General features: G+C 41.5%; 1 protein-coding gene across 1 annotated transcript in view; it reads right to left on the reverse strand.

Annotated features, from left to right (window-relative positions):
• Positions 1 to 14,294, reverse strand: part of nrn1la (neuritin 1-like a) — a 70,234-nt gene extending 55,940 nt beyond the window's left edge. The window contains exon 1 of the mRNA XM_058646631.1: positions 13,932 to 14,294. Coding sequence (XP_058502614.1) covers positions 13,932 to 13,989 — 58 coding nt within the window. The 5' untranslated portion in view covers positions 13,990 to 14,294. The remainder of the gene's footprint in view (positions 1 to 13,931) is intronic.
• Positions 14,295 to 14,318: the final 24 nt, after the last annotated feature.

The following is a 14,318-nucleotide window of genomic DNA, read 5'->3' on the forward strand; positions in this document are numbered from 1 at the left end:
TGATCCAGCGACACACACACACACACACACACACACACACACGCACACACACACCGCTGCCCTGTGAAGAAGACAAAGTGGGAGGTATATTGTAGTGGACTGAACCACTGACCCTCTTGTTGAGCTAATGAGCTTTTATTGACTTCAGCACCTGAAGCTGCAGCTGTAACTTATCACCGTTAGCGCCTCGCTCCCCAGATGCACGGCACACAGGGGAGAGCACGCACACACACACACACACGCACACACACGCAGGGATAAGCAAACACACGTAATATATGTTTGCGTGTCTGTAATGATCCCAGGAGACGTCAGAACACACAAAAAAAGACACAACTTCGGTGCTGCGTGCGTTCACAACCACAAACGCCTCCTGGGATTCTGAAAACCACAGGAGAACTTTCAGACTTACAGCGTTTCAAAGCTGTGTAGTGCTTAACTTTTAAAGGCACAGTGTGTGAAATGTGTTCAGCAGCATGTATTGGTGAAGACAAGTGTGTACGAACATTCACTCTGCCTCCCGCACCAAAGTCCATAGAGAAAATCAGCGTTTTTTGCTTGTGGGCGACACAAACAAAGGATTTCAAACAACAAGTCACAAAATAACAAATTTCAAGTAAATAATGGAGCAAGCGGTGGATCAACAGCTCCTGTGTTCAGTGACGTAAAATCACTGATTTTCTCTATGGGCTTTGGTGCAGCAGAACGAGTGTGGGACGCAAGCTTCCCACAGAAATACTGTTGTACTGTTTATACCAGCTGAGGAATTTTGACCTAGAACATGAAACAAATAACAATAAATTAAGTAGTAATGTTAATAATCTCATTTCTCTAAACCAGTGTGAGGAAGAGGAGGATGACGAGAGAGCAAAATGATCTTATTGAGAATAAATCTGCCTCGTGTGAAAAGTCTGTAGCTGACTTTGTATTTCAATGCTGGTTATAATGGTTTTACCTCGAGAGCTCCATATTTTCTCAGGTGCTACTTGGTCTAAAAAGTTTGAGAACCACTGGACTCGTCACTTAACTCTACGTGTCTCTGTTCTTCTCAATAACTGTGCAAAAAGTTGAACCTAAACTAACTTCACCAAGCACAACAGTGAGTGTCTACCCTCTGTCCTCCTGCATCTATGTTACTCTCCTCCCCGTGATGCCAATAAGTGAACCTCGATCCGTGTCTCGTCCCGGCTCCCGTTTTGGAGATGTGTGTTTTGACCACCTGTCTCCTCCTGACCAGCGCGGGGCCCCCCGTGGGACTCGTTTGCCTGCTCGCCTGTTCCCAACTATAAGCCTGCTCTTCAACAACTATTCTTAGTAAAGTCAGTGTTGTACCTGCTCACCCTCAGTGTCCTCTGCTGCCTTCAGCACAACCATCGCCGGCTACTTTTGGCGTTTAGGCAGCAGGGCCGACCCAAGCCTTTATGGGGCCCCACTCTCCCACCACCCCACCATCCCTGTGCTTGACTAATATTGATTATTGTAACGTTATAATTGCATTCAATATTTTATAGCTGTGTTATTTAATCCAAACTAGGGACTAGGTATGATATGATATGATATGATATGAGGAAGAATATTTGTTACACAGTTGGAGATTTACGTATTTGAAATAGCTTTAAATGGCACAAATGTGTTTTTTCCTTTACATGTCAACTTAAAAGTGAAACTTTGTTTTGTGTAAACAAATAACACAAATAACGACATTCAAGGTTTGGAACGTTAAAACTATAAACAGCTTTAGTGAGGATTAACGGAGGACGTTGCGTCACGGGGGCACTCTGATGTGACAAAAACTAGTAAAGGTAATAGTTGTGTAATAATATTGACTAATACTAAAGTGAGGCTGAAGCTCTAAATGACTAAATCACCAAATATTAAGTCATTATTTAGAGAATGTTTTCCATTGTGAGGACTGACTGGATCTCGCAAGAAAAAGGCAAAAAAAAAGCACTTTTCATGATAAAATTAAAATGAATTCTGAAATGTTGTTGTTGCCTCTTTAGCTCTGAACCTTCACTTCTATTCCCCGTAGACTACTGCACATATACACACACACACACATATATAAACAGGAAGATGTAATCCTATAGAGAAAATAACAAACACCCTTAGCATACATGATATGGAAATCCTCCTCCTCCTCCTCCTCCTCCTCCTCCTCCTGCTTCATGTCCCTGAGGCTGCAGCTCCGTGCTGTGCATTGATATGTATCCTGTGTGTGAGTGTGTGTGTTTACACATGACTACACAAGTATCTAAGTATTAAATGTTTCACAGAGGGTTGATCTGTTTGTATTTGATGCTGCTGTGTGAGACGTGTTACTCTCAAGCACATTTTTACATAAAATAAAAAAGTAACAACAACAAAAGTGACATTTCATTACGAGGACAACAAAATAAAAATAAACCAGTGGTTTATGGGACTTTTTTTATACCAAGTATCACCTGAGATAATACTGAGCTCTTGAAGTAACAACATTATCACCAACGTTAAATACAGATTTATTCTCTCAACACCCTCCTCTTCCTCACATAAACTTCACAAACTGGTATATTGACATTAGATTAAGATGGAGCGAGCGAGAAGGTGACTCTAATTTTTTTCCTCCAAGTACCACTGGTGGTACACATACCACAGTTTGAGAACCATGGGGGAATAGAGGATACTGCGACACTTGTGATGTAACATGTGATAAAAAATGATGCAGGGAGGAGATGAATAAACTCAGACTAAGAAGTGTGGAAATAAGAATGTGTTTCACTTTGTACATAAAGCGCAAAGGGTGAAATCTTAAAAGTTAAGGTAATGGAAAAGTTGAGACGCATCACTAGAAACAGAAAGTTGTGTGTGTGTGTGTGTGTGTGTCAAAACAAAGCTGAGTAAAGGCAGACGACTTTTTCCCGTTGCCATTGTTCTCTTCCATCTTCTCACTGGTGTCTGGTTTACCTTGACTGTCTAGTTTCTTGTTTCTAAAGAAGTTGAGTTGGCTGTAATTAATGTTTTATTTTCTAAACCTTTAAAAGCCTCAGCTCTGCAGCCACAGACCTAAGCTTTGTCCACTTCTCTCTGTTCCAGGCGTTCATGAAAGTAAACACACACAAAACCTAACTCACACACTGTCGGTGCAAGAGGGACAGGTACAAGCATGTGCATGTTTATTTTAATTCTTAAGTTACTTCACATCCTCAGGATGATGATGCCAAACACAAACAAAATAGAATTTTAAGTTAAACCTATGAAGTTTTGCAGATCGGTCAATGTACGGCAAAGTTACAGGCCACTTCCTGTTTCGTGGCAAAATGGCAACTAAATTCATGATGGCTGACTTCCTGTTGGGTGGAGTCCATATTCGTAGACGTGTTCAGAGTTGGTCTCTTGTGTCACGTATGAATTTCCGAGCCGATCGGTCGATGTATGGCGGAGTTACTGGGCACTTCCTGTTTCGTAGCTAATGGTCGAAATTCATCAAAATTCCAGTGGTTGCCGTGGCCATGCCCTTTTGATGACTTTTCATCTTTACTGTGTCTAATTAAAGATGACGTTTTTTTTTATGTTGGTACGATTAATGCTTATTATTTATGCTCAGACGAGTTTGTTTATTTAAGAAACATGCAAATTGCCAACATGGACGCCAAATTCAAAATGGCCGACTTCCTGTTGGGTGGAGTCCATATTCGTAGACGTGTTCAGAGTTGGTCTCTTGTGTCACGTATGAATTTCCGAGCCGATCGGTCGATGTTTGGCGGAGTTACTGGGCACTTCCTGTTTCGTAGCGAATGGTCGAAATTCATCAAAATTCCAATGGTTGCCGTGGCCATGCCCTTTTGATGACTTTTCATCTTTACTGTGTCTAATTAAAGATGACGTGTTTTTTTATGTTGGTACGATTAACGCTTATTATTTATGCTCAGACGAGTTTGTTTATTTAAGAAACATGCAAATTGCCAACATGGACGCCAAATTCAAAATGGCCGACTTCCTGTTGAGTTGAGGCCATGGTCATAATAGACTTTTTTGTTTGTCTTGGGCTGTGACACGTTTCCACCAAGTCTTGTCAAATTTCGTGCAACTTAGTTTTGGCTTTGTCCTACCGGGTTTAACCTTTGGGGGCGCTGCTGAGCCATTTTGCACCACTTTAACATTTCACCTTTATTTTATAAAACTTGTCGCCAGTTCTGATGTGCGTGCCAATTTTTGTCCATTTTCACTAACGTTTAGTGCCTCAAAAATGCGATCCTTTCAGAAGAAAATGGATTAATACCAATTAGTCACTGTGTGTGTGAGTGCTTTTTAAAGGGAAGATGCAAAAGCAGAATAAATGAAAATCATATTAAAGCTGGAATAGACTGTAAAGTTGTCCTTGTGACGTTGAAAGCAGTGAACCCTCCACATCTATATTCATCCTCTATCTACACTTTATTTTCATGTTATTTTTCTTGGCCTCTGGGACGATTGCAGAGATGAGTCAACACACAGCACAAGAGCAACTGCAGTAACACACAAAACTCTGCAGAGAACACAACTTTGACTGAGGATCTACCATCGTTTTCACACAGGGGGAAACAACACAACACAACACAACACAACACAACACAACACAACACAACACAACACAACACAACAACACAACTCAACACAAACACAAACACAACGCAACAACTTTACAACAGTGACCAAACAGGAAACTGGGAACTCTTTGTCTCTTTAAAAGAACTATTCAATGTTGTTTTAAAGTCATAGGTGACAGCTGTAGCGCCCCCTCAGGTCTTTCTTTCCTTCCATCCTTTCTTTGTTTTTTTCTTTTATTCCTTCCTATCTTTCTTTCCTTCCATCCTTCCTGTTTCTTCCTATGCTTCCTTCCATTCTTTCTTGCATTCCATCCTTTCTATCTTCCTTTTCTTTCCTTCCTTCCTTTCTATCTGTTTTTCGTCCTTCTCTTCCTTCCTTTCTTTCTTTCCTTCCATCAATGCTTCCTTGCCTCCTACTTTTCTTCCCCACCACCTTTCCTTTCTATATTTCTTTCTTCCTTCCTTCCTTCTTATCTGTTCCTTTCTACATTTTAATAGTAATATTTATTTTGCATCATTAAAATGCTTTTATTGTGACATCATTCCATACCAAAACAAGCACTTTTACTTTGAAATTCTGTGAAATAATCATCATGAATATCTTAATTGTGATATTTTCCTTCTTGACCAGAGGACTTTGACGTCTCTGATGAGCGCGGTCCTCAGACAGTGACGTCACGACTACGTCCAACCTCCGCCGTAAATGGAACGTACCATTTTTATTTTATTATATTTAACAGCATTGTGGAGTAATTCTGTCTGCACATCAGAGACGCCGTGAGAACGTCATCAATCTGAAGAGGCTGCGCAGTCTGGACATTTATTACTATAACAGGCGTAATTGCATTTTCTGCCCATTTAGAGCGACGGCAGATTCCATTTTGACTGAGTATGACGGCATGCGCACACACACACACACGCGCACACACACACAGTAACACACACACACACTCAGTAACACACACACACACACAGTAACACACACACACTCTTCTCTGTCTACGCCGCTAATGGCCACATCAAAGACGTCTTCCCATTAACCTGTGAGGGAAACAAATTCCCACCTCGTTTGTCTTTAAAAAGAGTACAAAAGGCAGTTTATTGTGTGTGTGTCTCTGTCCCTGTCTCTGTCCCTGTCTCTGTCTCTGTCTTGTCCTTGAGGACGCTGGAGTTGGAGAGTTTTTCTCAGGATGTCTTGTGTGTTGGCTTCAGACCATGTTAAATGAAATTGTCCAGAGGCTCTGGTCAGTGATCCATGATGGCCTGTCTTCTCCTGACAGTGCTTGATGATAAATACATGGTCCTGATCTGTCTCTGTGTCTCCTTCTTCTCTCCATCTTATTCTCTCTCTCTCCCTCGCTGTCCACTTACCCTCTGCCTCTCTCACTCACCTTCTCTCCCCTCTTGAATTCTGTAAACTTCATTGCAGTTAAACATCTCTCTCTCTCTGACTCACTTTCAGACTGAAAGTCAACACTGTCTGCACTCTGTCCCCTTAGAATTAGCTGTGTGTGTGTGTGTGTGTGTGTGTGTGTGTGTTCCTGGTATTCCTTATGTTGTGGGGACCTAACTGTGTTTACAAAGTCACGTTACAGGGACTTGTCTTCCTTATGGGGACAAAAGTCAACTACATTGTAAGGTGAAGACGATGTTTTTGGGTTAAGGTAAGGGTTAAGGTAAGGGTCAGTAGTTATAGTTAAGGTTGGATTAAGTGAATGTAAGTCAACGCAATGTCTCCGAAGTCATGGAAACCAGTGTGTGTGTGTGTGTTTGTGTGTGAGAGAGCAAATGTCTTTGGAGACCAAATGGACGTGTGCACTCACATATAAATGTGTTAAACTTTACTTTTAGTGGCCACACACACACACACACGAATACAATTAGAAAGATTACGGGACAGTATTAAAGGACAGTGACTCCTTAATATAGTATATAATATATATGGTTTGTGTGTGTGTGTGTGTGTGTGCAAAGATACAGTATGATTAAGTTGGGTGTGTGTGTGTGTATGAATATTCATGCTCAGTGTAGTTTGGGGATAGAGAGAAAAGAGTCACGCTCCACTAGTACTTCATTACTGGGTCTGTGTGTGAGGAATCCTCACTTTCTCACACACACACACACACACGTGCTGGTTCTGCATTGTTTGTGTGGACGCTCATAGACATAATGCTTTCCCGAGCTCATTAACCCTAACCTTAACCATCACAACTAATGCTGCTTTTCCAATATACAGTTATAACACGGCTTGTTGTTTTTTTGCTTTTCCATCAGTGATAGTACCTGTGTTTTTTTTTTTTAAGTACCTGCTCTGACAAGGTTCCAAGCGAGCTGATCCGATACTAAAATGGTCACGAGCGCGACGTCCAACATCAAGACAAGAATCAGAGCGAACAATGACGGACTGTAGATCAGTTTTTTAGTAATTAATCTGCAACATTTAGCAAAGGAAACTGCTGAAAGACGGTGATCGTGAGCCGAATCACAACCTGCTCAGTGAAGTACTGAACGATTCTGTGAACAAATCTTTTTAATGAACTGATTCTCATGATTCAGTACATCGAAAACAACTGCTTTACAAGTCACTAGTTTGCGTGTTTGTGTCGTGTATAAAAAGTTTCATGATTTTATGATGACCCCGCCCACACTGAGGAGGTATTATATTGTAATGGAAAAACAATACCAAACCGAGTAGAGTAGAAAAGAGCCATAATGTCCTCACTTTGCCAGAATGTCCTCACTTTGCCAAAATGTCCTCACTCCGTATGGTTTTTATGATTCTTGGTCCCCACAAAGGCACAAATACAAACACAGATTATTTAAATGGCTTAATCCAGTTCTAGTCAGATGTAAACACATGTGTACGTTCACTGTTTGCTGGTGTCACTGTGGTCGGGAGTATGTTGTCTTCCAATTGGAAGGTTGGGGGTTCGATCCCCAGCTGCACTAGCCTACAGGCCCGTGTGTCCCCTGCGTGGACAAGAACGGGCAAAACTGTAGCATAAAGAGATTTAAGAGCTAAAATGTCCGTTTCCTTATTCTCTGGACATTTCCCAGAGCTCGTGGACTAAAAATAGCACATGTTGGTTATTGATTGGAAAGTGGAGCTGAGATTATTGGGAGACTGAGAGACAGATGGAGAGTAAAAGTGACCGCAGTGTCCCCATCGTCGAGTGCTCATGGGCCATGAGCCTCGAGCAGATGGTCGCCGGTCAAAATCCCGTTTACTGTGTGTCTGTACCTCACATTTCACTTCCTCTTATTTAAATAAAACGAACTTCGTAGTAGAAAAGAACTGTGAAAGAAACAAAGGAAGGAAGGAAGGAAAGGAAGATAGAAAGGAAAGAAGCAAGGAAGGAAGGATGCATGGATGGATGGACGGTGGAAGGAAAGAGAGACGGAAGGAAGATTATAAGGATGAAAGACTGATAGAAAGGAATGAAGGAAAGGAAAAAAGAAAAACAGGAAGGAAAGATGGAAGGAAATAAAAATAGGAGGCAATGAAGGGAGGAAGGAATGGAGGCAAGGGAATAGGAAGGAAGGAAATAATTGTTGACGATCATGTGATAAAAGCACTCATGTCAGACTTTATTCTGAAAATCCTCAGGGTCACTTCCTCTTACATCCGGACAAAACAGAGATGGGCGCACGTAACCCCGCCTCTAGACCCATGAGAGGTCACGCAAAGGTCAAACCACACCCCCACAGTTACTGTATCACTGTGTTCAAAAACGCAGAGTCAGCAGAAAAAGAAAAGAATACAGAGGTAACTTTTTATTTATCTATAAATATTGAGCATGACATTGATTTGATCTTTATTTGATTTTATCGATTAATCGAGGACTTGTTTGGTCCAGAAAATGTTTCAATTCAGTTTTAATTCTTTGTCATGTGGAGAAAAGAAAATGAAAAGGAAATAATATTGACATTTAAGAAGCTGAAAAAACGTGTTTAAATAATAAAAAAATCCCTCAAGTCCCTCAATTATTAAAAGTTTATTAGATGATTCATTTAGTAATTGATTAATAATCAACTAACTGTATTTACTTCAGCCCTAGGGTGTGAGTTTCATTTGTTTTACAGGAAAGTTAGTGTTATTTCTTTTTATTATTGTTATCTTGTTATTGTGTTATTGTTATTGCTTTTTTTATACTCAGATGTGAGACGACTTCACTGAGTCACAAACGAAAACTGTTTCTGTGAGTAAATAACTATAATTTGGCATTTAATCAAGAAATAATGATGTGCTTTTACTATTGTTTGTTTTGTAAAATTCATGGGTAACAATAATAATTATATTTTAGCATTAAAAAATATCATGTCAGGTTAAAGCGCTTCTACATACTGATGTATTAAACATTACACAAACATAAAACATGACGGATGTGACCTTGTAAAGTCTCACAATTCAACAAAGACAGAAACGAGAGACACGTTTGTCCTTCGTAAAGGACGTGAAGACATGTCTCCACTGTCCTCGGGGTCGTTTTTGTTCACTGCGTCTTTGACACTTTGTGATCTCATGACATGTCAGCGTGTGTGTGTGTGTGTGGGGGGGGGGGGTTTAACGCCCTGCTTTTATTTTGTTAATCATGAATAAAATCCTTGAAATGTGCTGCGCTTTGATTTGAAACATTAGACGCAGGACCTTCACCATCACATTTATCAATATTTGTGAATCCCTAATGAGAACGAAGGGACGTGGGAAGAGAGGGGAGAGGAGAGGAGAGGAGAGGAGGGGAGGGGGGGATGATGAAAGGATGAAAGGAGCAGAGACATGAGAGACAAATTTAAGATGAAAAAGACTAGATGGAGGGATCACATAGAGAAGGAGGGGGTGACTTTAGATATGAGAAGTGAGTGTTTGCTGGAAGGAAAGAAGGAAGGAAGTGGGGATGAAGGAAGGAGGAAGGAATGGAGGAAGGAGAGGGTAGAGAAACTTGTGTGTGATCTTTGTGAGTTTGAAAAGAGGGGAAAAAAAGAGAAAGAGGAGGAGGAGGAGGAAGGAGAAGCATGAGCAGTTTTCCTTGAGACTTTAAAATGGGTTTTAATGAGGAATCTTCCACTTCATGTGTCTGTGCTGCAGTTTTTAAAATGTAAAATCAAAAAAACACTGCAGTGAGCCCACTGAGACGAGGGTTAGGAAGTGTTTCCTGAGGAGAAGAACAATTAAAATCCAAATATAATCTCCCTCTCGCCCATGGACTGTGCTTTTAATGTGATCATCGGGGCAGGGATGATGACGCAGAGGCAAGAGGACAGGACAGGAGACCTGGACCCGAGGGGGGCAGAGTCATCCCCTCTGACTCTGCCCCCCTCACATGCATGTTAAAAGACTAAAACAATCATTTGGTTTCCTTAATGTCATATAAACGTGTTAGTCTGACTAAAATCGAGCTATAGTATTAGTCAGACTAACTGCGGTTCATAGTCCAATTACTCCTGCATATATATATATATATATATATATATATATATATATATATATATATATATATAGTTTTAAGTCAGTTTTAATGATTCCTTTGTCAAACAGAGCAAAGAAACCAAAAAATATTGATTGAAAAGTGAGATTTTAGTCAGACTAAGACAATAATCCGGTTTTCCTAATATCATTTGAACGCGTTAATCTGACTAAAATCGAGCTATAGTCTTAGTCAGACTAATTAGTCCGATTACTCCTGCATATATATATCGTATATATATACACTCTTAAAGTCTGTACACATGTACAGACGACAGATTTGCATTACGATATTTACGCGACAGTTTGTGCTTTACAGTTCATTACAGTCATTTTCCACACGCCGGAGAATCAGCGTCTTTGTCTTTGTTCACCACAAAGAGGAGGAGAGAGTTGGAAAGTGAACAATCCAAAATGATTCCTTTCAAACAGAAACCAGAAATTATTCACAGAGAAACTTGTTTTAATGAAAAAGCACTCAAATCGATTATAAGAATAGTTGATGATGGATTAATAATCGATTAATCGTCGCAGCCCCTTTGCACAAGTATTTAATGTGTTCCTGCCAGAGTACGTGTGTACAGCCAGAGGCATTTTACAACATTTACATATTCTGCAAGTGCTTTTTTTCTCAAATGTCTCTAAAAAAAAAACTAGAAAAAGAGAGAGAAAATAAGTCAAATACAGAATTTGGATGGCATGGAAAAAAAGCAGCTACAGTATGCTGGATTAAAGTTTGATACTGTTAATAATCCTGCAGCCAAAAATGAAATGACATCCTAATTAGGTTGTAACCAAAGAACAAAAGGTCATCTTTAATGGATCAGTTAAGAAAATCCAAGAACGTCGCGTGAACACTGTCTCACTGTCTCAGTGTCTCTCAGTGTCTCACTGTCTCAGTGTCTCTCTGTCTCTCAGTGTCCCAGTGTCACGGCTGACACTTCATCATAATCATCATCAGTCACCATGAAGAAACAAACGTCGGCCGTGAGGAAGGAAGGACTTAGAGCGCGAGCGAGCTGTAATTACACACACAATTATCTCACACCAAAGACACATTTAGACGTAAACGCAGCCGTTAAATATTCATGAAGCAGCAATTAAGTCCAAAGAAATGATCGAGTCGGACTGACCGGCTCAGAATCAGCACCTACTGAGAGAGAGGGCACGGTTCTCAAACTGTGGCATGTGTACCACCAGGGGTACGCGAGCTTCCTCTGCTGGTACTTTTTTGTTTCTGCTGTTTATACCAGAGAATGTGTCGGAGTGGAGCTGAGGAACAAAAAGGTTTGAGAAACACTTTCTACACTTTTCGTGCGTTCCAGTTGTAGTCGGAATATCAAGGTTGAGGGGGCGTGTCTTCAACCGGAACATACCAAAACAATGTAGATAAACCCCACAAACTCTTGTGTTGTGCGACTACATCTGGAACCAAAATTGTCGATAGTTTGGTGTTTTTCCAGGTGCTTGTACCTCAGACAGCAGATTCCAGTCAGAGGTCAAAGTTTCTGTGTCCAACTCGGAACAATATAGAGAACAAAGTGCATAAAGTCTATGTATTGAACGTGGATTGAGCATCTGTTAACGTAGCTTTCTCCATCATTGTCCCGCTGTAAACTCCCCTCTTCTTCAGCCAGGTAACTTCCACCTACTAAGTGTCCCCCTTATTCATTTGAGCAGTGCCACCTTGAGGAGACATGAAGTAGTGATGTCTGGTGGTGAGTAGGCCTGAGCGATATGGACTTAAAGTCATATCTCGATATTTTAATTATAAATAGTAATAAAATAAAATAAATAAAATAAAACATTTAATAATAAAGAAATATATCGATATATATTAAAATATCGAGCCCTAGTGGTGAGTGACTGGCAGGGACTGTTTACTTTAGAGTGCCTTCATTTGTTAATTAAAATATCGATAATATGGACGATGACATATCAGCAAATTTACATTTTGACCATTAAATACGCTGGTATATACAGTGGAACAGTATTTCTGATTTTACCACCAGAGGAAGCTCACGTACCACTGGTGGTACACGCACCACAGTTTGAGAACCGTGGATGTAGAGTGCTTTTTTAGAGACCCTTGATGAGATGCTTTTGCATCCATGTTTTCTCGGCTGGGACGTGGTCAACTTGGAGGTGACGTCATTCCCAGTTCCCACTTCCGATGTAAATGGGAACGCAACCACACACGGAATCAACACGGGAATATGATAATATATAGAACAAGTCACGTCAATCAGTCAATCAGAGAGACGGACGGACAGAGGACAGAGGACAGAGGAGAGTTTCCCGAGCTGATCTGATCCCTGGAGACTCTGCTGCTGCTGCTGCTGCTGCAGAGGACGTGGACAGATGTGCTTCATTCATCATTCATCTCCATCAGTGGGACTTTTTATTTTTTCTCACCCCCTCCTCTCTTTTCTTTAACTCTACTGTGTCAAACTCTCCTGGGAGTCCTGTCCCATCTATTCCCTCATCATCATCGTCATTGTTCTGGCATCTGCATCTGCAGCAGCAGCAGCTCAGGATGATGATGATGATGATGATGATGATGATGATGTGGTCGTAAACATTATTTTAAAGTATAATATATAGTGTAAGTCAGTATTATTGATCATCACTGTATGAATATGCTCTGTGAGTCTGTGACGGACGGCTGCAGCGACAATGATGTCACAGTGATGTCATCAGGGTCGTCTCAGTCCTTCTCAGATCAATCACTCAAACTTTATTGCTGTAGCAGTTTCTATGCTCGTCATAAATTGTGTTTATGAGTTTATGACACACGCAGGTTCTCCTCAGGACACGTTTGACATGTTTGACACGTTTGAACCCTAAACTTAACTCAATTCAAATCTTATCGAGCCCTAAACTTAACCACAGGTTCTGGTCTTCACAAGGTCAGTACAAGAGGTCACAAATATGTAGCTCTTCTTCTTTGGACACTGCATTGATTTCCATTCATTTAAACAGACTGAACGCACGATTATCAGTAGCCTTAATAAAGGAAAGGAAGGAAATCATCTTTATTGTCATTATACAACCGACAGATGGAGGCGCTGCGACCGAGCGGATCACAGCACCTTCTTACTGTGAGGCAACAGTTCTAACCGCGGGTGAACATTCATAATGAAAAAAAACTCTCTTTTCAACAACATTAAGTAAATAATAATAAAATAATAATACTAATGATGTGCTGTCGAGTTGCATTCTGGGAAATGTAGTATTCAGTGATTTAAGAGCGTCACTCACACACACACACACACAAGGGTTTTAAAGAAGAAGCTTTTGACCTTTGACTGCAAACTTTCATTCACTCATCCATCACGTATTAATTGACATGAACTCTCAGATTCCATGTGATTCTGCCGCTGCTGCACTCTTTGCTGCGTGGAAGCTGAGACTGTGTTCCACAGCAGCTGTTCCTCAGTGTGTGTGTGTGTGTGTGCGTGCGTAACGATCCTGTCTCCACCTCTGGGAACACACACACACACACACACCACTACTACTGCACCACAAGGTCAGTCAGTCTTATTCTAGTTTTAAATATCGTGTCACGGATGCAGTTAGTGAGTGAGTGAGTGGGAAGCACACGTTCCGTGGGTAGATGCTGCTGCTGCTGCATGGATGATGGTGATAGGGGAACACGCGGGACCCCCCAATTTAACCGCGCACAGCCTATGCACAGTCTGCAACAGATTATCACACCCAGCAGCATCTGATAATCCGATTAACACCACAACAGTGGGGTTAGTCGTTTTTACGCACCGTTTACGCACGCGCGCCACTCGCAGCACACGCCGCATTGGGAAGTTCCAGCGCGTTTCTCACACATTCAGCCACTCACTCACTCATTCATGCATGCATGCATTCATTCAGTCAGCACTTACTCAGAAGCAGAGCAACAGGCACGAAGATGAGACGCGCAGAGTGGATCAGAGACGCCATGGTGACCCGACACAACTTGTCCTTGGACCTCACAGAGTTTCAGGCTGGCACCGGAATTTTCCCCACAAGTTTTTCTCCTCTTTTCTTCTTCTTCTTCTTCTTCGCCTCAATGACGCGATTCAGGTTTTTGTTTTTCTACTCCTCCAAAGTCCCGCTCCTCGAAGTGTCTCCCTCCTCCTCCTGTCCTTGTTGGTGCAGCTCTGTACTCCAGTGTTCAAGCATCCACAGTGCGCTCCCCCCTGCGCTGAAGGGGAGGAGGGAAGGAGGGAGGGATGGAGAGAGGGAGGAGGGCGCGTCCGTGCCGTGGAGGAGGAGGAGGAGGAGGAGAA

This window comes from Solea solea, chromosome 12 (genome assembly GCF_958295425.1).
Source record: "Solea solea chromosome 12, fSolSol10.1, whole genome shotgun sequence".
Lineage (NCBI taxonomy): Eukaryota > Metazoa > Chordata > Actinopteri > Pleuronectiformes > Soleidae > Solea > Solea solea.